General features: G+C 38.8%; 2 protein-coding genes across 10 annotated transcripts in view; one reads left to right on the top strand and one right to left on the bottom strand.

Moving 5' to 3' along the window:
- The window catches only part of Cept1 (choline/ethanolamine phosphotransferase 1), a 41,566-nt gene extending 38,804 nt beyond the window's left edge, over window positions 1–2,762 (bottom strand). Inside the window, exons 1-2 of one of the 5 annotated variants that reach the window (XM_075981671.1) lie at window positions 2,215–2,314; window positions 527–720 (exon numbers count right to left, since the gene is read on the bottom strand). The gene's annotated coding sequence lies outside the window, so the exon portion shown is untranslated. Of the gene's footprint in view, window positions 1–526; window positions 721–1,478; window positions 1,978–2,214; window positions 2,335–2,594 lie in introns of those variants that run through there. The other 4 variants (XM_075981673.1, XM_075981674.1, XM_075981675.1 and 1 more) reach the window with 4 other exon arrangements.
- On the top strand, window positions 2,332–22,431 carry Dram2 (DNA damage regulated autophagy modulator 2). 5 transcript variants are annotated; one of them, XM_075981680.1, is made up of 12 exons: window positions 2,370–2,461; window positions 3,354–3,475; window positions 4,263–4,333; window positions 5,365–5,433; window positions 6,554–6,685; window positions 11,784–11,928; window positions 14,970–15,037; window positions 16,577–16,716; window positions 18,966–19,143; window positions 19,911–19,993; window positions 21,154–21,246; window positions 21,748–22,431. In XM_075981680.1, the coding sequence occupies exons 6-12, from the start codon at window positions 11,798–11,800 to the stop codon at window positions 21,853–21,855; spliced, it is 801 nt and encodes a 266-aa protein (XP_075837795.1). In that variant the 5' UTR covers window positions 2,370–2,461; window positions 3,354–3,475; window positions 4,263–4,333; window positions 5,365–5,433; window positions 6,554–6,685; window positions 11,784–11,797; the 3' UTR covers window positions 21,856–22,431. The 5 variants fall into 5 exon arrangements, with proteins under 5 accessions (XP_075837794.1, XP_075837791.1, XP_075837795.1 ...); XM_075981679.1 differs by lacking the exon at window positions 3,354–3,475 and having other exon boundaries at window positions 2,332–2,461; XM_075981677.1 differs by lacking the exon at window positions 5,365–5,433.
- The last annotated feature ends 1,055 nt before the right edge of the window (window positions 22,432–23,486 follow it).

Raw genomic sequence — 23,486 nt, 5'->3', positions numbered from 1 at the left:
ATACCGTATTTGACATTAGAACGAAAATCAATACTTACTGAATATCATTCTTCTAGTATTTAATGAGCATTTGGTTGTTGTAGGCCTAGAAAGACATGCCTACACTCTCAAGAAATGCAAAGGCTGTGTGAGTGGGGGCTGAGTGGGTTTTGTCCTCAACTAAATTATATCATATGCGAGGCAACAAGCTTTTTGGAGCATAAAGGGGACGTTACCTAACAAAGCATTTTCCTTCCGTAGGCATGGATATACATACATATATATATATATATATATATATATATATATATATATATATGTTCAACAAAGAAATAATATTTAATGAACACATTTACTTTACTGATTTTTATCAGTCAATTTGTAAGTTTTCAAGTCATTCATGTAAGAACATATATAACAGCATCCCACCCACCTTATTCCTGTCATGGATGAGATCTATGCATCTGATAAATATCACGCTTAAAACAACAAAAGCAGAAACAGAAAACTCAACTGTTGAGCAGATCAGATCATAAGATAAACTTACGCAATATCCAACTTGTGTGAAATTCTAGAACTTTTCTTCCTCCCCCCACCATGTTTAAGGGTGCCAAGTTTTTCTCTGCATTGATTCAGCACTATGTTTGCAATCTTGTCAGGGGAATCCAGTAGGATATAGCCTGCCCACCTCTGCCACTACTACAGTAAAATACTAAGAGCAGAACTATTAAGAAAGGGACCCTAGAACAAAGAGCAAAGGAAAGAGAAAGAAAAACAGGAGCAAGAAAAGAAAATTAATAAGATCACAAGATGAAGCTCAGCATTATTTAACAAATGATTTATTTGTTCTGTATCTTATTTTTATGTATCATAAAATTATTATGTTTAACATTTAACGAATGATACATAAAACAAGTTTGGGGGGAAGCTTTTTCTGCACACTTGGAAGCCAACAATACCGTGTAACACAGCTTATAGCTGGTGCTTTGCTGAAGTGAAATCTTGTCTTTCTTAAGAAGGGAAAGGGGTTGGGGAGCCTGAAGTCTTATTTATTTTTCTGTTCTTTAAAAAAGAGTAAAGCATGACCCTCAAAATGAACACCAGCACCATTTCTAGCCAGTTTAAAGAGCAAGTTATGTAGCCTAGAAAAGGAAGTGCTACGCAATAAAATGCACTTGCTGGTAATCTGAGGCAGATTAACCTAAAGATTCTTACAAAGGAAAACCAGTTGAGCTGTTCAAGGAACTTAGAATTTCTCAGCATAGATTAATACACAACAAAATGATTTGTAACTTCAGACTTCTGGAATGCTTCCAACACCAATAGTCTTAAACTGGTTATGTTCCAAATGTTGTATACCGTTTACCTTGAGTTTGACTCAGTCAATTCAACACACGTATTTGAACACATCACTGACAGTCCTAAAGTAGGAAGGAACTATTCTAACTACTCACGGATAAAGCCCTTATACTTCTTGAAAAGCAACTATGGACTGTTACCTGGTGCCTGAAGAGTTTTAGCAAAACCATATATTCTTTAGCAATGATACAACATGGCAAAAACTGGCAACAATATGCCAAGCACCGAATAGCAAAAGTCAAACTCGGTAAGATGTTAAGACTTGAGGTTCAGCCAGGCGTTCCTGGGAACACAGGCAAACCCAGGCAATCTCCTTCTAAGAACGAGACTGAAATAAACTCTAGCTGGCAATCTCTGAGCTTGTCAACATGGGCTGAAATTTCTAGAAAAGTTGGCTGAACAAGAAACGTGGCCCAAGCCAGGAAACATTCACCGCCGCCTTCCAAAGGGAAGGTAAAGACCGCACAGGATGCTACACGGTTCGTGGACTCGGCAGCACCGGGCCAGGAGGGTGTGGACTTGCCAGGCAAGGTCGGTTCCGCGCGGCCAGCGCCCCAGCCCTTTGCTCGTCATGGGCCACCCTGGGGTGCTGACTCCCGCGACCCGCGGCTCGCACAGCGCGCAGGCGCCCCTCCACCTCCGACTCCAGAGCCGTCAGCACCGCCAGCGTCGCCCCTCGCCCTCCCCACAACCCCGCGCGCGAGGCCACCGGGCGCCAGCAAGGACGGAGGTCGCCTCAACTAGTTGGTCCGCAGCCACCCAGTTATGTGCAGCCCAGAGCCTCCTGCGCTTGCTCCACTCCTCCCGGGAGAAACGCACCCCACCCCGTCCGCGACATCCCCACCACTTCCCCAGGCCGGGCCCCCGCAGCCTTACCCCGACCCAACAAGCACAAGCTTAGAAATAGAAACTCCGAGCCCCGGCGACTGAGTGACGGATAGGCGGCAGCACGTTCACGACACTTTCACGATTGCCGTAAAGCGGTGGCTCGGCGAGGGCTGCTGCGCGTCTCCGAGCTGCTCGGGAGCGCGCCCCGGGGCTCCGCCCTGACTCCCGTAGCGGCCTGGGTCTGCATCCTGAGGCTGGAGCTGGCGGGTCCCGGACAGGAAAGGAAGACCTAGAGGTGGGTGGGGGAGAATGGCTGGCCTAGCCCCGAGCTGGGGTGTCTAGCTGGAGGCTGTGTCAAAAAATGGCTCTCAAGGTTCAGGCGAGGGCGCCGCGCGAGCCCCCATCGCCGCGCGGGGCGCGCGCCTCACCTGGCCCCGTGAGAGCTTCACGGTGCACGGGACCCTTCTCCCGGGACCCTCCACCGCACAGGTCGCGGTGGAGGACGACCAGGCTGAGGCCTCCGCGCCCCACTCTTTCTCTCTTTGGAACCTCTACCACCAGCGTGCCCCCAAGTGGTGCTTCGTGTCAAGCTTCTTGTCGCTTTTATTTGCCTTGTCCCAGGCACAGCTCAGCTCTTGTACTACCAGACTTGGGGGAGAGGGGGGTATAAGAGGGAGAAATAAAAAAAGTATTAACAACACTCTGCTTTTGTTCAAGCAGCTAACGAAATCTTTGAGTGCCTTTTGTCATCCCTGTGCCCTTATTTCTTGCTGGTGGGGGCTGGGGAAGTTCGAAACTTGACCTTGGGTTTACACAGCTCTGTCTGCAGGCAGCCCTTGATTGTGATTCAGGGAGTGGCCCCCATCTGAAAGGAAATTACTAGTCCCGTGAATCCTGGCAGTCGCCATCCTTTGAACAACAGCGAAACAGGAATAAGTTTTCCCAATTTTCATTTATAAAGAAGTACCCAAGTGCGACAAATTCAAAGTCTCATTTCTTGGCCTTGTAACTGGAGGCTTTAGGATTAGCCATTAGAAAATATTACATTTGTCAAAAGGCCATATTAGAGTTCAGGAAAGTTATGCTTTGTTTGGGACTTGATGGTCTTGTGTATCTCTGAAAACGAGCCCGGGCCCCCTGTTTGTTCACTTGGAACATCCAGAGTTTGCCTTTTTTATATTCTTTAGCGGTCGCCACTTAGATGGGACAACATAAAGAAGTTCATCTTATTACCAATGACTCTTTAATGTGAAAAATAATTTAACAGCATTTCTGATTCATGGATCTTCAAAGAAAGCAGAGAAAATGGGTGAGAGATGCAAAATGCTTCGTTAACATTTTAACTTCAAGTAATTTTAAAACTTTCTTTTTTGGTATTGGAAATTGAACTTAAGACCTCTTGTTTGCTTTGCGTGTCTTTAAAAGGATTCTTGACTGTTTCTTAAAATGTTTAACCTCTATAATTCTAATCTACTTGGTCTGAAATTGCTCTCAGACTTTAGCTTATGGGGGTGAAGGCCATGGGCAATTAGTAGTCTTCCTCACCCATCCTGTGCGTTTTAGTTTCTCAGTTGTCTCTGGCAGACTGTTACAGTATGTTAAGCCCTGCCTTGCCTCTAAACTGTCTATTTAAGCTGCTAGAATCTTAAAAGCCTACAAATACATCATACCTCGAAGAAATTTATGCCCAGCCATGTACTGGTAGTTACCACTACAAAATTTATAAATCATTATGGTATTTTATACTCATATTTCAAATGAGAATACTGTATCCAGAAATTAAGTTAAATTGCCTGAAATCCAGTAACTGGAAAGTCATAATTGTGGGATAAAAAACAAAAACAAAAACAAAAAACCACAGTGTGTTTAGGGGTTAGGGAAATATAAACAATAAGAAAATTGACTTCCTGCAATTAAAACATTTTCTTAATTATGTGAGTGAGATGAAAGATTTCAAGCATCAGCTCCATAAAGAAAAGCATTTTGTTCATAATGCTGCATTCTAATGTTCAGGCCCCAGATACTGCTTGTTGACTAAGAACTGTGCTACTTAAAACCATGTGGTTGAAATAATAACATATTTCCTTTGTACATAGATTTCAAGATTTGCGAAAGAAACAAGCTTGTGCCGTTCTGAAGACAGAAAATTTGGGAACTCATAAAATAGGTAATTTATCTTTCACATTGTAAAAAGGAACAAGTATTGACTGACCACTTATAGTAGTTCCTAACATCTGTTATCTGACTTAGTATTTTAGCAAACCTCACTGAAATAGCTATTCTTTTAGACTGCTTAACAAATAATACTGGCACTTCAGGATGGCTCAGCATGTAAGATAATCGCCAGCAAGTCTGAAGACCTGAGTTCAATCCCTTTGACACACGTAATAGAAGGAGAAAACATTCCTAAACAGTCCTGAAATTTATTCTCTAGCCACTTGGCATGTACCCCCTTACACACACACACACACACACCAATACATAAATGTAGCTTTAAAGTATTTGACTACTTAAAAGCGACTATTCATTGCATCACCATTGTGTTAGTTCCTTCCCTTGTCACAGTAACTTTTACAATAACTATCTAGCATCGTCTGCTGGAACTTTTCCATGATAAGGAAACATTCTGTACTTTTATTGTCTTGTTGCCAGCCACTAGACTGGCTCTGAGCATTTGGATTGTGATGAATGCAATAGAGGAACTGAAATTTGCAATTTTATTACATATTAGTTTAAATAGGTACATGTCCTTTTCTAGTACTGCATGCATGGTGCATTCTGTGCTCAAAATACCTCCACTTTTCACAGGAGAAGCTGCCTCAGATGAGTTTTGGGGCTTGCCCAATATCATATAGTTTTACTTTTTAAAAGGTGTTATATAGGGGAATAGTTAATTTGGAAATGCAGATTGAGTGGTTTGTGGTAGAGGGGAGCAGTTCAACCAGAAATGGAGAATCTAAACAAGAGTGGGTACACTGGACAGTGAGCAGAAGGATGGAAGAAAGGCATAAGTGACTTACAGAATAGAATTGTCATTATTTAGGGATAACGTGAGGATTTTGAAGAGAGCCTTCTCTGCATGAGTGACTGTGAAGTCCCAAGAATCTGAGAAATGATAATGCTGCTTATTGAAATAAAAAATACAAGACCAGCTACTAGAGTTAAGATGACTTGATGTTCGTTTTTTTGTTCATTCAGGCAGTATTAAGTGATGATGGATGATCCCTGTTCTTGCAATTGGTGAAGTGAATCGCTCATTCACTTCAGGTACCTTCCTAAACCTTTATACTATAGAAGTAAAGAACTAGAGAAGCGCAAGTTAGGTGCTTACTTGTCACGCAGAGAGATTGGCACAGGTTGTGTGTAGAAGACAGCATTTCTGCTGTGTGTGTACATGTTTCTGTGTGTGCTGGTGCACATGCATGTATGTGGTTGTTGAGGACAGAGGACAATCTCAGCTGTCATACACCTTTTTAAAGAGAAAATGTCTCACTGACCTGGAATGTGCCCTGTAGGTTAGGCTGACTAGTGAGCCCCAGGAATCCTGTCTCTTCCTCCTCTAAGCTATGCCCCACCTGGCTTTTATTTACATGGGTTTTGGCTTAAACTGAACTGTCTTTCCAGCCCTCTGCTGTGTTTTGAATATTAAGAAGGATCTAAAAGAAGAAAAAAAACAACAGTAGAATAGGAAGGAAGCTATTTTACTAATAGTGGGATGAGCAAACTGTTTTGAGCATACCTTTTACCCAAGCATCTAAAGTCTGAATAAATTATATCTTTTTTAAATGCAAAGCACATTTTCTATGAAAGAAAACGGAATTCTTCAACCAGGCATCACCAGGCCAGAACTTGGAGATAAGACAGCAAGAGGGCTTTAAGTTCAAAGTACCTTAGACAGTAGTGTACTCAAGGCCAACCAGAACTAAATGCCAAAACATTATGTTAACCAACCACACTTCCCAAATCAAGAAAAGGGAAATCCTCCAGACTGAAAAATCAAACAAGGAACCAAAGCAAGAGAGAGAAACTAGCTGTTACCTTCTTTGGAAGCATTTGACTTCTAACAGAAAAAGAACAGTGAAGGGCAGGGAATAAAATTCTGTTTCCTACTGGGACATGAATGGAGCATTCCCAGTTGGATCTCCTGGTGACACAATCCTCACAGCATCTTTACAGTTTATGAAATGGTATTGAGATCAGTGAGTAATATTTTCGTAAGATAGAGTGCAAACATTTCCTCTTAATTACATGACTCACGTCGTCGGAACTGCCTCCTCTCAAGTTCAGCCAGGATCTCTCTCCACACACTCTGAATGGAAGGCCAGAAAAATCTCTCCCTCTCGGCAGAGAGACCACTGAAGTTTGTCTGTTTTCTCCACACGTCTAGGCAGAGGAATAAAGACACCATCTGAGAAGTGGAAACTGTGTGACGCCTACCATCATTGATTCCAGGTTCCAGCCCACAGTCTACATGGTCTGAAAAACTAGAAGCCAAGGCATTAACCCAAAGTTGGCCCAGGTTAGTAACAAGTCCAAGTGCTTAGCAAAATCAAGGACAAACTCTCCGTGAATACTCCATCATTAATTTATCTTTCCCCCCTTCTCTCTCTCTCTCTCTCTCTCTCTCTCTCTCTCTCTCTCTCTCTCTGTGTGTGTGTGTGTGTGTGTACACATGCATGTTCCTTCCTGTTCAGCTATATCATGGTGCATATTTGAAGGTCAAAGAAAAACTTATAACAGTTCTCTCCTTCTGCCACATACATTCTGGGACTCAAACTCAACATTAAGTTCCTTAGAACTGGTCTTTAAAAACATTTTCCACTCATAACTCTTTCTCATCAGGGAAATTTTTACATTCTGTTGGGTATATAGATACATGAGCTAGGTAAGCAAATCAAACATTAATAATAAAGTCATAAAGAAATTTATTTTCTTTTTTTTTGGGGGGGGAAGAAATTTATTTTCAAATAGTCCTTTGGTATACATATAGTTTTACCATTTGAATGCTAATGTGACAAATTAACTTGTTTAGTTTTACATTAAATATTTGTACGAAATATTTGACACTCTAGTGCTGTGTTTCTTGACTTGTGGGTCTCACTCTCTGTGGGGTCAAACAGCCGTTTCACAGGGGCGGCCTAAGAACATCAGAAAACTCAGATATTTGCATTATGATTCATAACAGCAGCGAAATTACAGTGAAGAAGTAGCAACAAAAATAATTTTATGGTTGGGGATCGCCACAAAATGAGGAACTGTATGAAAGAGCTGAAGCATGAGGAAGGGTGAGAAGCACTGCTCTAGGGCAGAGGACACCCTCTGTGTTTGTGGGAAGGGGTAGATTTGTTTTTATCCTACTTACGCTCGTTTAGGTATTACAGGGTGGCGGAAGTCCACTTAGGGCCATTTCATTCGCTAGCAATTTTTTCCTAGTCCCAAACTGAAATCATTTAATGACTTTTGGTTTGTTTGTTTTGGCTCAGATCTGTTAATCTGAAATTTTTTAAATCAAATATTCTAACACATTTCAATCAAGATGTACTAACCAGATGCTACACACTGAGGAATGACAGAAAAGTATGAAAGTATTTGTTTTCTGTAATTAAACCATTATGCTTTTTAAAGAACAGAAAACTTTGTACTTACAGTAAACCCTGATCACTAGCGCACAGTAGCTTTGAATCAGAGCAATCTGTACCTTGTGGGATCAGAGCTGAAGCTGCGTGGAACTTGTGCAATGCAAGCCCAGGCAAAAACCCAGGTATTTCTGGGTTCGTTACCCTGCTGAATTTGGATTACTGCTCGATTGTTGTATGTTCAGATAACCTCTTCCTGTTACCAGAGTTTTCATGATGCGTAGTTTAAGGATCTAGAGTTTAGAATGCTTTCAGATTTAAGATCACACAAATACAAGCTCATGGTTGGAAGCCATAAAACACATGAAAGGGATCTTGCAGGCTACTTCAGTTTGTAGAGCACCCAACATGCAGGGAACCCTGGGTTAGATTCCGGGTACTGCGTGATGGCACATGCCTATAATTCTGGCACCTAAGTGATGGAGACAAGATGATCATGAGTTCATAAGCCTTGACTACATAGGGAGTTCTTAGCCAGTCTAGGATAAAAAAAAAAAGCAGGTCTTTCTCCTTTTGGAGTTTTATAGTTAATATTGCTTTCTCGTTTTATAGGGAGGTCTATGATCAATTTTTAGTTATTGATTTGAAGAAGTATAGTGTATGGTTTATTATTTCATACATAGGTTTGTCCAGTACCTTTTGTGTACATGATAGCCTTTGCTTGATTATATTGCCTTTTATCATTTACTAAATAAAGATTAGTTGACTTTGTCTAACAAAAGAGAGAGAGCCCGGGAAGGGGAGGTGGGAGAAAGAGAGACAAAGAAAGGCAAATAACTATTTCAAAAAAATTATTGGAGATGATATGCTGTCACATTGGTTTCTAAAAGGTCAAACTCTTAAGAAAAGCATCTGTAAGACTTGATAAAACTAACAAATAATAGAACTGGATTCCTACAGACTTGAGAGAAAAACTATTGGAAACAGGAATTAAAGTAGCAAGTAAGAGCTGACTAAGAAAATGTATCTATCAGAGTCATTCTCTCACAAACCTACTGTGGAAAACGCACACATAGGATGTTAGCAGGGAAATGCTAAGAAAAATAAATAGATAAATGATAATATTGATAGAACATTAAGGACTGCCAGGAAAGGGAAACTATCTTTGAGATTATGACAGTTTAGAAAGGAAATCACTTGAATCAAGTTTATACTGGTAGCTTTTTGGAATAAAGGAAAAGAAACTTGCTTAGCAATGTAAATATACTTATTTTGCAACTAGTCATATGATTGAAGCAGATGACAAGTGGCAAGTGTCTGAGATTTCATTATTGGGAAAGTCAGTCTGAGACAAGGAAGTAGAAGATTGTGGAGCCTTATTCAAACTTAAGGAAATTGAGTTGGTATTTACAAAGTCGATGGGAAATACTAAGAACAATTACTTTTAATTTTAATGTATTTAACTTTTAACAAATTTCTAAAAATTTAAGTAAATGAAGATATAATTTACATTCTTTTTTTTTTTTTTTTTTTTTTTGGTTTTTCGAGACAGGGTTTCTCTGTGGCTTTGGAGCCTGTCCTAGAACTAGCTCTTGTAGACCAGGCTGGTCTCGAACTCACGGAGATCCGCCTGCCTCTGCCTCCCGAGTGCTGGGATTAAAGGTGTGCGCCACCATCGCCCAGCATAATTTACATTCTTGACTTGTTTTTACAAAAGATCTTCAGTCTAGAGTTTAAAAAGAAAATGGCATGTAGTATGTATTTAAGTAATTTTTTAAACCCTTCGTATAGGAACTGGAAATATAATAGTGTCTAAAACAACTGTTTCTTGTTCTCCTAAAACTGAAATTAACTGAGAAAAAGCAAACAAAATGTTAGTGTTTAGTGTGATCGGTGTCCTTGTTGGTACAGGCTGCTGCTGGAAACAGCAAGGACTTTGAGTTGAAGCTAGCCTTGAAAAACGTGTAGAGGTTAGAGCTGGAGAGATGACTAAGCAATTCAGAGCACTGGCTGCTCTTCCAGAGAAGAGGGTTTAGTTTCAATTCCCAGCACCCATATAGCAGCTTACAACCATCTAACTGTAACCCCAGCCCCAGGGAATCCAACATACACAGACATATCTGCAGACAGAAGACTCAAACCTAGAATAATAAATAATAAAAATGTGTAGAAGAGGTGTGGGAGTGATGATAGCCTCAGGCAGGCAGTGTGCTCCTCTGTGGTGTGCCTGCAGGCGCTGAGCCCAGGCTGTCTATGGTTGTATTCTGCTGACATGCCAGGTCACTGAGCACCCTGGGGCCCAGGTGGCTCATTTTTGTGCCATCCATGGACATATTACTCACAGGCAGGTCCAGCAAGTAGTTCTCTCTGGGTGAGGAAGTAAAGAAAGGTTTCTTGAAATAGCAGAGCAGCTGTATCTCAGTCATCTTGGGAACTCTGCTGTCATGCAAATATTCCTCCACTTCCCCTTTACCATCAACTTAGCCTTTTGCAAGCTTTCTCCCTATCAACTTCCCAGTTCAGGCTACTGTAGATCACAGTGGAAGCCCTGGTGCTTGCCAGATTTACCAGCAGCATGCCTTCCTTGTCATTCTGTTTCTGGCTGCCATGCTCCACTCATTGGTCTTGATAAAGGAAACCTGAACTGTGATCAGGGGTAGCCCTATGCTGGTCTTGTCACCCTGGAATTCCTGCATTTTTGCATTGTGAAGCCCTACATCCTTTGCTGTTTGTCTTCTCTCTACTCTCCATAGGCACAGGTCAAACTCTAGACTATCTTCTTGAGAAGCTGATATGGCTCAGTTGATAGATGACTCATCTAGTATACCTGAAGCCCCGGGTTTAGTCCTTAGGACCTCGTCAACCAGATATGGTGTGGTATACACTTAGAATCCCAATAATGAGGTAGCCAGCCTGGAATGCTTGAGACCTGTGTCAGAGAAAGAGAGAGGCACACTGACACATATATAGGCAGGTGGGCTGAGACAGATGTCGGAGAGTCACTGACCTCTAGATTTCAAAGATTTAGTTTCAACTTGGATGACAAAAGAAAAAAAAAACCTGTTTGGCTCCAAACACCACATTTCTTGTTTACAATGAGGGCCTGGATGAGAGGGATGAGGTCCAGAAAACCTAACCAGGGAAACTATGGGTCTGCTGCAGAATGTACCACAAACTGGCAATCCCCATCTGTCCACTGTAGCTCAAGAGCCTCTCTCCCCATCTAGGTGTCTTCTGTCCTGCATTTATGCTGTGGATTACAGGCATCCTCTGTCACTTCTGTTCACCTGATTTGTCTCTTTTGGAATTTGAACTGGAACTGCAACAGAGGCATGATTGATTAATGTATGAGAATCCTAATCCTCTCATCATATCTCAGTCTTTCCTTCTAAGGTTGGCTAGAGGCTACACTGCCCAGCCAACTCATCAGTATATAAGACATTTGCCAGTCTAGAGATTACAGAGATTTCAGTAACTTTCTTTTCCCTAGGAAACAAAAGATCACATTCACTGATTTGACCAATTATAGATTGAGAATATAAGGAGCGGGGGACCGGGGTGGGAACCCAGCTGTATTGTAGATGTAAGGATATTTTTATTATCTGAATAATACATTGTAACAACTATCTTGTCGATATACATTATTATAATATAGACATGCCCTAAAGTGTATAGAGTATATGTAGACTGTAGGCAAATCCTCTGTGTTTCAGATGAAGGACTTGAGCATTTTTGTAGTTTGGTATCAGTGAGGTACTGATGATGCAGAAGGGTAGCTTTATACTTAACAGCATCACAGGGTCCAGTTAGAAAGTTACTCTAGGAATCTGGTGAAAGATGATAGTGGTTTAGGTAGAGTCGTAGCAGTGACGATGGAGAGAGAAGGTAGACTGCGAAGAAATAATTGAAGAATCAGGATTGACACTGAAGTGGCATGAAGGGAGACTTGTAGGGCAAGAGTCCAGGTGTGGGGAGGGCGTGGCTAACAGCGAATGGAAAAGCTCATCCGTTACTGTTTCTCATTTGTCTTTTTTGCTGCAGACAACCTCTTTGAAATGTGGTGGTTTCAGCAAGGCCTCAGTTTCCTGCCGTCAGCACTTGTAATTTGGACATTTGCTACCTTTATCTTCTCATACATCACTGCGATAACACTCCACCATGTTGATCCTGCATTGCCTTACATCAGGTAGGTGGAACCCTGGCCATCCTTCAGGACTGGGATTGGAACACAGTCTAGGTAAGTGCCCCAGCACCAAGCTGCTTTCGTAGTCTACATTGAATCTTGCCTTTCAAGTTTCATTTGAAAATTCAAATTTTTATGCTGCCATTGTAGCAAAGGGAACATAAAATAGAACTTGCATTTGGTTCTCTCCATGCAATGGAGAAATACGGGAACAGTCGGGTGAGTCAATTAATAAATTCTAATCTCTCAGTGAGTTGTCTTTTAAATATGTGCTTGAACTAGAATTATAATTACTTTCCTCTTAAAAGATGTTGCAAACATAGTAATATTGGGAAAATATAGTAATACTGGCAAGTATTTATTGATTCGTTGTGGGACAAGGTAATGTTCTGAGTACTCTTCATGCCTTAGGGAGTCAAATTCTCATACCATCCATCCGTGTGACGTAGAGAAATTGATCCGCATTTAAGACGAGAGGCTCTGTAGTCATCCTCTGTTACTGTAATACATATATGAGAAAAACAGTTTAAGGAGAAAAGGGTTGCTTTGTCTCACAGTTGCCTGGGCAAGGCAAATGTCATGGCAATAGTACATAGGGAACAAAAGCAAAAGCAAGCAGGAAGGAGGTCAGAGCTTTGTGATTCCCTTTAAGTGTGTTCATCCAGTGACCTAAAGACCTCTTACTGGGCCTTACATCTTAAAGGGCCCACCAGCTACTCATAATGTTTCCCTGGAAACTAAACTTTGAGCATATTTAATAGCTGATATATCAGAAAAGCAAAGTTCCTGGAAAGTATGTATTTGCTCAATGATATACAACTCAATTCAGTGATGGAACCCAGACTCGCACCTGTGGTTTTACTCCAGGGACTGTGTTCTTACTCTTCATGACCTGCTGGTGAGATATTTCTGAAACAATAGGTTATCAATGTTATATTTTTGACATTTCAAAACTACTAACAATTTAATTATGGGTGTTGCATGTACTCTTCATAACCACTTTTAAATTTTATTCTTATGAGTGTTTATTCTGAAATGTGTGTGTACCACATACATACTTGGTGCCAGCCAGGTAAGTGCTCCAAAGCCCTTGGAACTGGAGTTACATACAGAGGGTAGTAAGCAGCCATGTGAGTGCTGGAGACTGAGCCCAGGTTCTTTGTCAGAGCAGCCAGTTAACAGCTGTGCTGCCTTTTAGCACCCCTCATCCCATCTTTTTAAAATAGAGAAACAGCAAGCAGTTATTGCAGCAGACTTAACAAGATGATGTTGCTCATAAGCAGGAAGTCTCTACGGCTGACTCAGTCATTAAAAATGCTTGCAGTTACAGAGGACCGACGTTTGGTTCCCAGTGCCCAATAGAATAGCTCTCAGCTGCCTGCCACTCCAGTTTCAGGGGACTTGATGCCTTCTTCTGGCCCATACAGGCACACACACACATAAAAATAAATTCAAAATGAGAAATTTTTTGAAACTGAAGTGGAAGTTCCTTCTTCACTCCTGGAGTCCCCACTGGAGTAATCAGTGGTTTGGTAGCTTGCCTTCCAGAGTTTGTTTTATTGTTCATGTTTTAAAAAAAATTCTTTCAGCCAGGCAGTGGTGGCGCACACCTTTAAACCCATCACTCAGAGGCAGAGGCAGAGGCAGGTGGATCTCTGTGAGTTTGAGGCCAACCTGATCTACAGAGCGAATTCCAGGACAGGCTCCAAAGCTACTGAGAAAGCCTGTCACAAAAAACCAAAAAAATTAATAAATAAAAAATAAAAAAAAATTTCTTTCTCCCTTTTCTTCTTTTCCTTTTTCTTACTGGTAATATGTTTTTGTTTCGATTTTTTTTGTTGTTGTTGTTTTGCTTTTGGTTTTTTGTTGATATTGTTGTTTTTCTCTGTATTTTTCACTTTTAAACGTATTAAGATGTTAACATGCCCCCTCTGGCTTTTAGAAATAAGCTGATACTAAAGACCCCATTGCATAACTTTACATACTGTATAAAATGTGTGGTATTGTTGGATAGATGACTGACAACTAGACATGTTTATGCATGCACAAAGAGATTGTGAGAAAAATAGCATTTATGAGTGTTTCTAAGATACTAAAGTTTAAAAACATTTTTATAAGAAAAAGGTGCATTAAATAGGGAGAGAGGAAGAGCTGAAGGATTAAATGGGGTTGGGGTGGTGAAAATATCATCCCTAAGTACAGCTCAGCTGGCTCTTGTGTTTTTATCTAAATGATTCCACCTGGAATCCAGCTGAAGCCTTTGAAACATATCTTAGAGACTTTGAATCAATTGCTTTTTTTTAACCTTTGTCTGAATAGCACTTTTTATCCTGTGTTTGTTGCAATTGTTTTCATTTCCTCATTTATTTCTGATAGATAATCTTTCTAACACAGAAAACAGCAAACTTTAAAAAAATTATAAACAAGAAGGTTCATTTGAGCCATTAAAATTGTCAAGTTCTTATGCTTCCCGCCATGATGATAATACACTGAATCTCTGAACCTGTAAGCCAGCTCCAATTAAATCGTTTCCTTTTTAAGAGTTGTCATGGTCATTGTGTCTCTTCACAGCAGTAAAAGCCCTAACTATAAAACAATAACTGACGAATGGTGTTTAATTAGTATTTTTAATGATCGGTTAATAAACAGGTGTTAATTGAAGTACAGGCAATCAACAGCAGATACAAAGAGACAAGAGCTATGAAAGGGCCAGTGCTGCTTACAGAACATTTCGGTGAAGCTGATAAATTGATATATTTATGTTCCTAATTTTGGATAATTGTAGAATGTACATTTAGCATATGGAAAGATAAGCTTTTTTAAAAAAATGGTTTCTATATGGAAATATACATCTATATGGAAATGAAAAAAATCTGAAACCTGATAGAAAAAGGGAAGGCAAATATTTATAAACTGAAATTATGTTCTCCTTATAAATATATGAGTCAAGTTCAGGGGCTTTTAAAGGATACAACGTTTTGAAATAGCCCTTGGTACATATGGTAGGATATTAGTGTATGAAGCCTTCATACTTTGTCTTTCAGTGACACTGGTACAGTACCTCCGGAAAGATGCCTCTTTGGAGTAATGCTAAATATTGCTGCCGTTTTAGGTGAGTGATGGAAGTAGGGGTGGTTTTAACACTCAAATGAACAGTCAAATTGTTGTTTTCCTCTTTAAGATTGTATCACTGCTTGTTCTCCCATTATACTTGAGAATGTGTTACTACTAAATTATCGATTATAACTATGTTCCTAAAAAATAAAGAAAACTTTTGGTTATATAGTAGTAAACCTTGCTGCCTAACAGGAAAAAAAAAATCACAGGTAGAAAAGCCTAATTATAGAAATACACTTTGAAGAAATATTTATATGGTTATTTGACTTCTTATCTAAACAGAGGTTCCAAACACAGCGAAACATCCCTCAGGGCCTTTTTTTTTAAATTTTTTTATGATTTTTTTGAGACAGAGTTTCTCTGTGTAACAGTTCTGGCTGTTCTGGAGCTCGCTTTGTAGACCAGACCGGACTTGAACTCCCTGAGATCCACCTGTCTCTGCCTCTCAAGTGCTGGGATTAAAGGCGTGCACCACCAGCAGCCAGTGAAGATTTCTTGAACATCTCATGTTAAATCAAGAACTGTGGGTAAAACTGAGCACAACTAAATTCTTTTGTGAAAAACAGTTTAAAAGTTTAAGAGTAGAGATGGAATTATGTTTTCACTTTTGATTAATATTCTAATGCCACTGTAGTGAATTATATTCAGGCTCTTTTGTGAGCCAGATTTTTGTTAATTTAGTAAAATATTTTATAATCAAATATTGTCGTTTAAAATAATTTCATCTGTCAATTCAATACATATTTGTTTGTATAAGAAAAATTAGCACTGGCAAGATGGCTCAGGAGATAAAGGTATTTGCTGCTGAACATGACGACTTTGAGTTTGATCTCCAGAACCTACTGGGTGGTTGGAAAGAACCAGCTCTCAAAGGCTGTCTAGTGATTACACACACATACACATTAAATAAGTAAATGAAAGTAAAAGAATATTGAAAAAATAGAAGTTAGAAAAAATATATGTTTTCTCTTCATACTTTTCAGAAACGTATCTACAAAGCATGTATCTGCCATGTTTATTATACTCCTGAGTTGTTTGGTAATAACTCTGCAGTGGAAAGTTTGATTTGGCCCTTTCTTGAATCATGAGCATGCAAAGCAGGCTCTGTTTTCTTGTGTAATTGATGGCTGGAATGAGGAGGAAAGCCCTTTGTTCTACCTATGCACGTCCCATCTGCATTCTGCTGTTGACTTTGATGCTGATCCTAAAAATATTATGGCTTTAATATAATAAGAATATCATGAGGGAATTTTTCCAGAATACATCACACTTATTATCTAAGTTTTATACTAAGTAGTTTTAGGCATGAGGCCCAGGGAAGGCAAAAGGCTTGTTCGGGCACCCAGAGATTCAAGTCGTTCTATACTGTGTCTATAGAAGTTCTTTAAAATCTACAGCTGTTTTTGTGTCCTTCTTTCAAGTTAATGTCCAAAGCACAATCTGTGATTCTGGATAGCAGTTCAGCTTTGTGAACTCTTCTCTGGCGTTTTCTTACCCTGGTTACTCATTACTTCATTGTTTTTCAAATTCCCAGGTCTTGCTACCATGTATGTTCGTTACAAACAAGTTCATGCACTTAATCCTGAAGAGAACCTTATCATCAAATTCAACAAAGTTGGCCTTGTACTTGGGATACTGAGTTGTTTAGGACTCTGTCTTGTGGCAAATTTCCAGGTATGTTTTTTTTAACAAAACCAAAAAAAAATTTGGGTGTTTTCCCAGAATGCTTGGGTGTCTGTGGTACAATGAAAGGCTGAGCTCTTTACTCGCATGCTGCTCCTGCCTCTTCGCCTAACAGAATTAAGCTGTTTTAGAAGCAGCTACTTTCAGTATTAGAGGAATCCACATTTAGTAATCTAGACAAACAAATTCTTAGAACTGTTCGTCAGTACAATCATCATAGTTACGAGACAGACAACATTATACTTCGCAGGAGGTCACCTCAAGATCAGATGGAACTGACGGGCCTTATGTATTGCAGATCTAAACTTGGTGTTTTGTTTTCTGCGTTCACTCTCATTCAGGTCCCCTTGCCAGTCCTCTTGGCTTTGTCATTTTGAATCAGATTACTCTTTTGCTTATACCTCCTCCTTCAACTAGAGACACCTTGAACATTCTGACTTTTACTCCTGGCTTCCTTTCTGACCCCTTTATCCACAGACCTAGCATCACCCAAATATCCCCATGTTCCTCTTCTTCCTGATGTAAGGTTTTGCCACTTAAAGTGGTGAACATTATCATCCACCTTTTATCACCCTTATAATTTCTTTTAGGAGGGGGGTGCTTGGAGGAGAGTTTAGCATTATTTTGAATGATGACTTACTGATTTCCCTCTTAAGTATTTTTTAAATGCTCCTGCTTCTCGTTATTTTCATTTTTCCTTCCTTTCCTGCCAGTTCCCTTTGAAAGAATTGCTCATCTGTATTCACATTACTCAATCTCCATTTAAAAAAAAAGTTTTCTGTTGTCTTGCTTAAAACTCCAAAGAATTTACATTAAGAAAAAATAATTTAATAAACTCAGATATTTAATTTGATCTAAGGTCCGCTCTGATCAGGTTCTCTAGCCTCGTTTTTGTATCGCTGTGTTCTTAACGTTGCCACTGTTTATCATGCTATCCCATTTTGTTGTTGTTCCTTGAGTAAAGCAGGTTTATTTAACTCCTTTACATAAGTATTTGACCTAAGGAAGTCTAGGCCTCAGTGTGGATCCCACTTTCCTAGGAAGTTGTTTTGTTGGGTCCTACTGCAAATATTCTGGGTTTTCTCTTTGTATCCTCTAGTCTTGGAAAGCTCATCCTTTAAACTTCTTACTGGGGTCTAATTTCTTTTTCATTGGCAGTTGAAATAGTTCCCTATTTATTTGCTGGTATATTTCTCTTTAATTATTAGTGTAGTGGTTCGCACCCCATCTGACTCCAGCACCTAGCACACTGCTTCGTGCATGCCAGCTCTTCTTAATTATTTTGGAACTTTTTGAGAAACCCTGAAGGTACTAAAAAGGTTGGGGGAAAGATCTTTTATCATTTGATAGCTTGTATTCAAGGGGAAGCCCAATAATTATTAGAATGTTGTATTTGAAAATACAATTTCATATAAATTGAATGCCTTTGAACAGGGTGTATATAATATTCAACTGAACCCTGTCCCTCCTTTGTTTTCTTAGTCATTATGCTCCCTCTGTGCCAGTATTGGACATGTCTTTTCTACCAAAGGAAGTACAAGCACAGCCAACTAAAAAACCCAAAAAACAGTGATTCAACCAAAATTTGATTTAAAATTTGATTGTAGAAATTTGATATTGACAATTGTCACTTTTAAACAGATGGGAAATACGATGTTAGAAATTGAATGTAAGTAAATAAAGGGAAGACATTATAATTTATAATAATCCCTGTGGAATAATCAGTACAAACTAATAATAATCCCTGTGGCATAATCAGTAACAAACTCGTGCCATGAAGGCCTTAAATTACATTTGAATTTAAACTCTCTTAGCCTGATATCCCTAGCTCTTTGCTTTTGACCTATTTGTTTTTTTCTATTATTACCATTTTATACCTTACTGTGGAATGCCTTTATTTCTGAAGTTTATTTTTGTGTACCTTCACTAGAATAGAATAAACTGGGAGGGCTGAGTGTCTTTTTCATTCATTTACATATTAATGACTTTTAAAAATATTTGACACTTAATAGAACCTAATAAAAATGTTAAATAAGTTATAAAAAGAAAACATGGATACTTGTTGCCATTTTCATTGTTAGTAAGTAAAGTCATCAGGTTTCACTATAATCTTCCAGTACTTCGGGGAAGTCCACTCAGTGAACGCTCTATTGAATTATCTGGCTTGTGCTTTAAAAGGCTATATTGTTGATGTGTCTGAGTTCCTCTGGTTGACTGATGGACTTTTTTCTGCTTCTCAGAAATCAACACTATTTGTTGTACATGTATGTGGAGCTGTGCTTGCCTTTAGTATGGGTTCATTGTACATGTTTGTGCAAACCATCCTTTCCTACCAAATGCAACCTAAAATCCACAGCAAACAAGTCTTCTGGATCAGACTCCTGTTGGTTATCTGGTGTGGAGTAAGTGCACTAAGCAGTATCCTTTGTTATAAAGTGTGGTTTACTGTTCAAAGAGAATAGGAGGACATAACAAGGGAGTAAGATAGGTACAATGTAAGTACCAGTTTGTTAATTTTAATATTTTTAGATTATTTTATGTGTATGGGTGTTTTGCCTTCATATATGCATGCGCACCATGTGCATACCTAGTAGTCACTAGTATCAGAAGAGATTGTCAGATACTGTGGAGTTGAACTTATGGATGTTTGCGACATACTAATGTGGGTGCTGGGAGTCAAATGTTGGTCCTCTGCAAGAGCAACATGTGCTTTTAACTGGTGAGACAGTACTTACTCCAGCACCTCCACCCCGTCCATTTAAAGTCACTCTAAGCTAAAGCATGTTGTGCAGTTGTACATGAAATTCAGACTGAAATTAAGTAATTGACCAGGAACAAAAATATTGTTTGGTATAGTCATACTTGAGAGAAATCAAGGAAGAGTTAGTATGCTCACTGAGGAAAATTATTCAGTGAAAATTTATGGTGGAGCTGCTAGTTTTTGATCAGAAAGGAAAGGCTATGATGATGTAAACCATTTTCTGAGGGCCCAGTGAGTAGATCTTTATTTTTAATACTGCCATGTGACACTAAATCTTTAAAGAAATAGGATTAGACCATAGCAACAAATGTGTCAGCTAGCCTTTAATGTGGTTTTTGTTTTGTTTTGTTTTGTTTTGTTTATGGTTAGGATTTACAAATTTAAACCTTCAGCCCTCTGAGATTCTTCCTTGACTTTTTTATAGTGCTGACTTGCTCATCAATTTTGTACAGTAGTGATTTTGGTGCTGATATAGTACAGAAACTACACTGGAACCCTGAGGACAAAGTAAGAGCTTAATATAAAATGTTAATATAAAATAATATAGAAAGTGTGTGTGTGTAATTTTTTTAAGGATTAATTTTAAATTTATATTTATGTGTATCTGTATGTCATGTATGCATGGATGCCTGCATTGGATTCCTTGGGGCTATGTTTCATGCAAATATGAACTGCCCAACAAGGGAGCTGGGAACCAAACTTGGTTCCTCTGGAAGAGCAGCAAGCACTCTTAACTGTTGAGCCCTCTCAACACTATATCATATATGTTAAAGTTAGTGTACAAACTCTAAAATAAGATCTTACGAAAGTTTATAGTGAGTATTCTTAAAATTTTCCTAGTGTGAGTTTATGAGTTTTATGAAGATACAGGTACACTCATGTATACTCCTGCACACTCTGAATGTGCATGTGTGTGTGTGACGCGTACTCCTCAAAGCGAGAGGATAATCTTGGGTGTCATTCCTCGGGTGCTATCCAACTTGTTTTTTGAGACAGAATCTCTCACTGGCCTAGAGTTTGCTGATGTTGCCATGCTGTTTGGCTACCATGCTCCAGCAAGCTGCCTAGTTCCACCTCCCAGCTCTAGGGTCAGAAGCATGGACAATTACGCTGGCTTTTTTGTGTAGTTCTGGAGAGAATGAAGATCCTCATGTTGGCACAACAAGCACTAGCAACTGAGCATTTCCCCAGGCTCCCTCCATGTATACTTTTAAAGGATTTCTAGTGTTGGAGGTCAAACAAGGGTCTTGTACAAACTAGGCACAACTTGTTTTCTTATTTTTGAGGGGTATATTTTAATTTCACTCTCTGGTCTGGCTGACTTTAAATTTGTGATCTTCCTTTAGCCTCCTAAGTGTAAGGATTGCATATATTGACTTATGAGTCTTATGGCTCAAGGGAAAGAAGTAACTCCTCAGTTGTACAGTGTGGACTTTGTTTTGTCTTGGTTACTGAGTGGAAACTAACATTTGTTCTCAGTGAAACTCAGACATCTAGCATGGTTTAGGAGGTGTATTCCAAATAGGTACTGCAGTTCTCAAAACTCAAAGGTTGATTATCGACGGAAGATTGGGCTATAAGAATTTGATGTTGCTTAATTTGAGAAATACTATAGATTCTTTGAATGAAACATCACAGAACTGCCCTGCTTTCCCCCTTTGACTCAGGGTTATGTGCTTCACATGGTCACCACTGCAGCAGAATGGTCTATGTCATTTTCCTTCTTTGGATTTTTCCTGACTTACATTCGTGATTTCCAGGTAAGGAAATAGTTTCAATTTCATTCAGTAGGACTTCATGTGGAATGCCAGAATATTTCATTGGCAGATTCCCTGTCCTTTTTGAAAATTAGCTGTTTAAAACTTGGCTTGAAAGACAGTGATACAAGAAGAGTAACTTGTGGTGAAATTATTTCTGGGTTTGAGGAAGTAGTGTGTTGCAAGTAGATTTCAGCCTTGATAATGGAATTACAACGCATATCTGAAGAAATTTTTGATAGACTTCTATAATCTGTGTGCATTCACATAGGCCCAGGCCTAACACATAGTTTTACAAAACACTATGAAAGCAAAACAAGAAACTTACTGAGGCCAGAAAGTGATTTTCCCGTTTCTCTTGGTGCTCAGGATGATGATGCCTGTGGCAGTGATTTCTGTTCCCCATTAGATTAGTTTTTATCTCACTGCATGAGGGAGTCTTTGAAGCACGAAATGATACTGATAAGGACCAAACTTCTCTATATAATTTTTTTTCTGTTTCAGAAAATTACTTTGCGGGTGGAAGCCAATTTACATGGATTAACCCTCTATGACACTGCTCCTTGTCCTGTTACCAATGAAAGAACACCACTGCTTTCCAGAGACTTTTAATGAAGGGGTAAAATACTTCTGTGATAATTATGATTCTCAGGGATTTGAGAAAGACGCAGAAAAGTTGCTTATTATACTCTGAAAATTTGAATCAGTTAATCAAGGCTGACAGTGACATTCATGAACGATAATAATCAAGAGATGTGTAATGAGCCACCTGATCAGTTTTCTTAAAGGATGTCATTTAGATTATCTAAAAATATTTATGCCTAGACTTTTTAATCTCAGAAAATAAAACCAAAGGATAATACCATTGTAGTGTTTGCTACTTTATTGAAGAAAAACAGATTGAAATACACCAACTTGTTTGTATCACTGGCCTTAAATATTTTGTAAGTCATTTTAAAACCATCTTTTGTTAGGAGCACTTTTATGAGAGACATTTTCTATGACCCATAATAATCAGCATTGATTAGCAGACATTTAGAATCAGGGTTTGAAACTGATTGTATTTAATTTATTAACACATTTCTTAGAGTGCTTAAAAATGTGTCATCATTGTTGAATCCCCGCCTGGGAATAGAAGATGGTCTGAGCTCTTCTGAGTTCTAAGATGGCTTAAATTTTGCACACACACACACACACAAAAAAAAAAAAAATCAGTGGATATTTATTTGATTCTGGATACATGAGTACTAACAGATCTATCATACATGCTTGCAATAATTTCATAGATCTGGTCTCTGAGGTTATACTTTTAATAGTGAAAGAGATATTTGTTGCAAGTATGCTACCATCTTGTTCTTTATAAAAGTAAAGATTAACAACTGATGACAACCTGAATTTTGGTTGACAACCTGAACATAATGGACAGAAAAGACTCCTGCTAATTATTCTCTGACCTCCATATGTGTATGCACATGCACAATACATAAATGTGAAAATAGATAACAAATTATTGATGTTCCTAAATAAGATTGTAATGTCTCTAGACAAAAGGAGATAGGATTAATAACAAATAAAAGTTACTCTACACTACAGTTAGGAGCTTCTTTGCTTTTTATTTATAGAAAATTTCATTACTTGTAAAAGTAGTTTTGAGTAGATAATTAACCTTTTTACTGGTATTTGATCTTTTTAGAATATAGATCTGAAGAAGGGACCAAACTCCAAAATTAAAACCTAACTATAAGATAATAGTAATATTCGAACTTTTTTTCTCCTGTCATGCAAATGATTGTAAAGTTTTTACTTAGATTTCTGTATAGGTAAAGGACAGTTTCTAGATCTCCATTAAGATTAAAAGGGAGAAAATAGTTGACCTAGAAAATGCCTGTAGTCTATCTGGTTTGTAAAAAAAAATCACATGGTTTATATTTTTAGAAGAGATGGTACTGAGACCAGAAGAAAAGATGGTGAGGAAAAGTTTTTGTTTTTTGGGGTTTTTTTTTGATTTTTCGAGACAGGGTTTCTCCGTAGCTTTTGGTTCCTGTTCTGGAACTAGCTCTTGTAGGACAAGTTTTAAATGTATCAAGGAAACTGTTTATGTGGTGGAACTATAGACTTCAATTATAAGTTGTTAAGTACAAAAATGAGTAACTATTTTTGAAGAAATTTCTTAGACTAATGGAGAAATGGAGTATTTGCCTGTGCCATGCAACAGTGAAGAAGGGAGACATTTCAGTAAACAT

Source organism: Microtus pennsylvanicus, chromosome 7 (assembly GCF_037038515.1).
Source record: "Microtus pennsylvanicus isolate mMicPen1 chromosome 7, mMicPen1.hap1, whole genome shotgun sequence".
Taxonomy (NCBI): Eukaryota; Metazoa; Chordata; class Mammalia; order Rodentia; family Cricetidae; genus Microtus; species Microtus pennsylvanicus.
The sequence above is the reverse complement of the archived record's forward strand: the minus strand, read 5'-3'. Positions and strand labels throughout refer to the sequence as shown.

Bases quoted from the DNA above. Each gene is read 5' to 3' on its own strand.
- Dram2 (XM_075981676.1), top strand. From the start codon at position 11,798: ATGTGGTGGTTTCAGCAAGGCCTCAGTTTCCTGCCGTCAGCACTTGTA. The intron at 11,929-14,969 runs GTAGGTGGAACC...TTTGTCTTTCAG, and splicing joins CCTGCATTGCCTTACATCAG to TGACACTGGTACAGTACCTC. The intron at 21,247-21,747 runs GTAAGGAAATAG...TTTCTGTTTCAG, and splicing joins CTTACATTCGTGATTTCCAG to AAAATTACTTTGCGGGTGGA.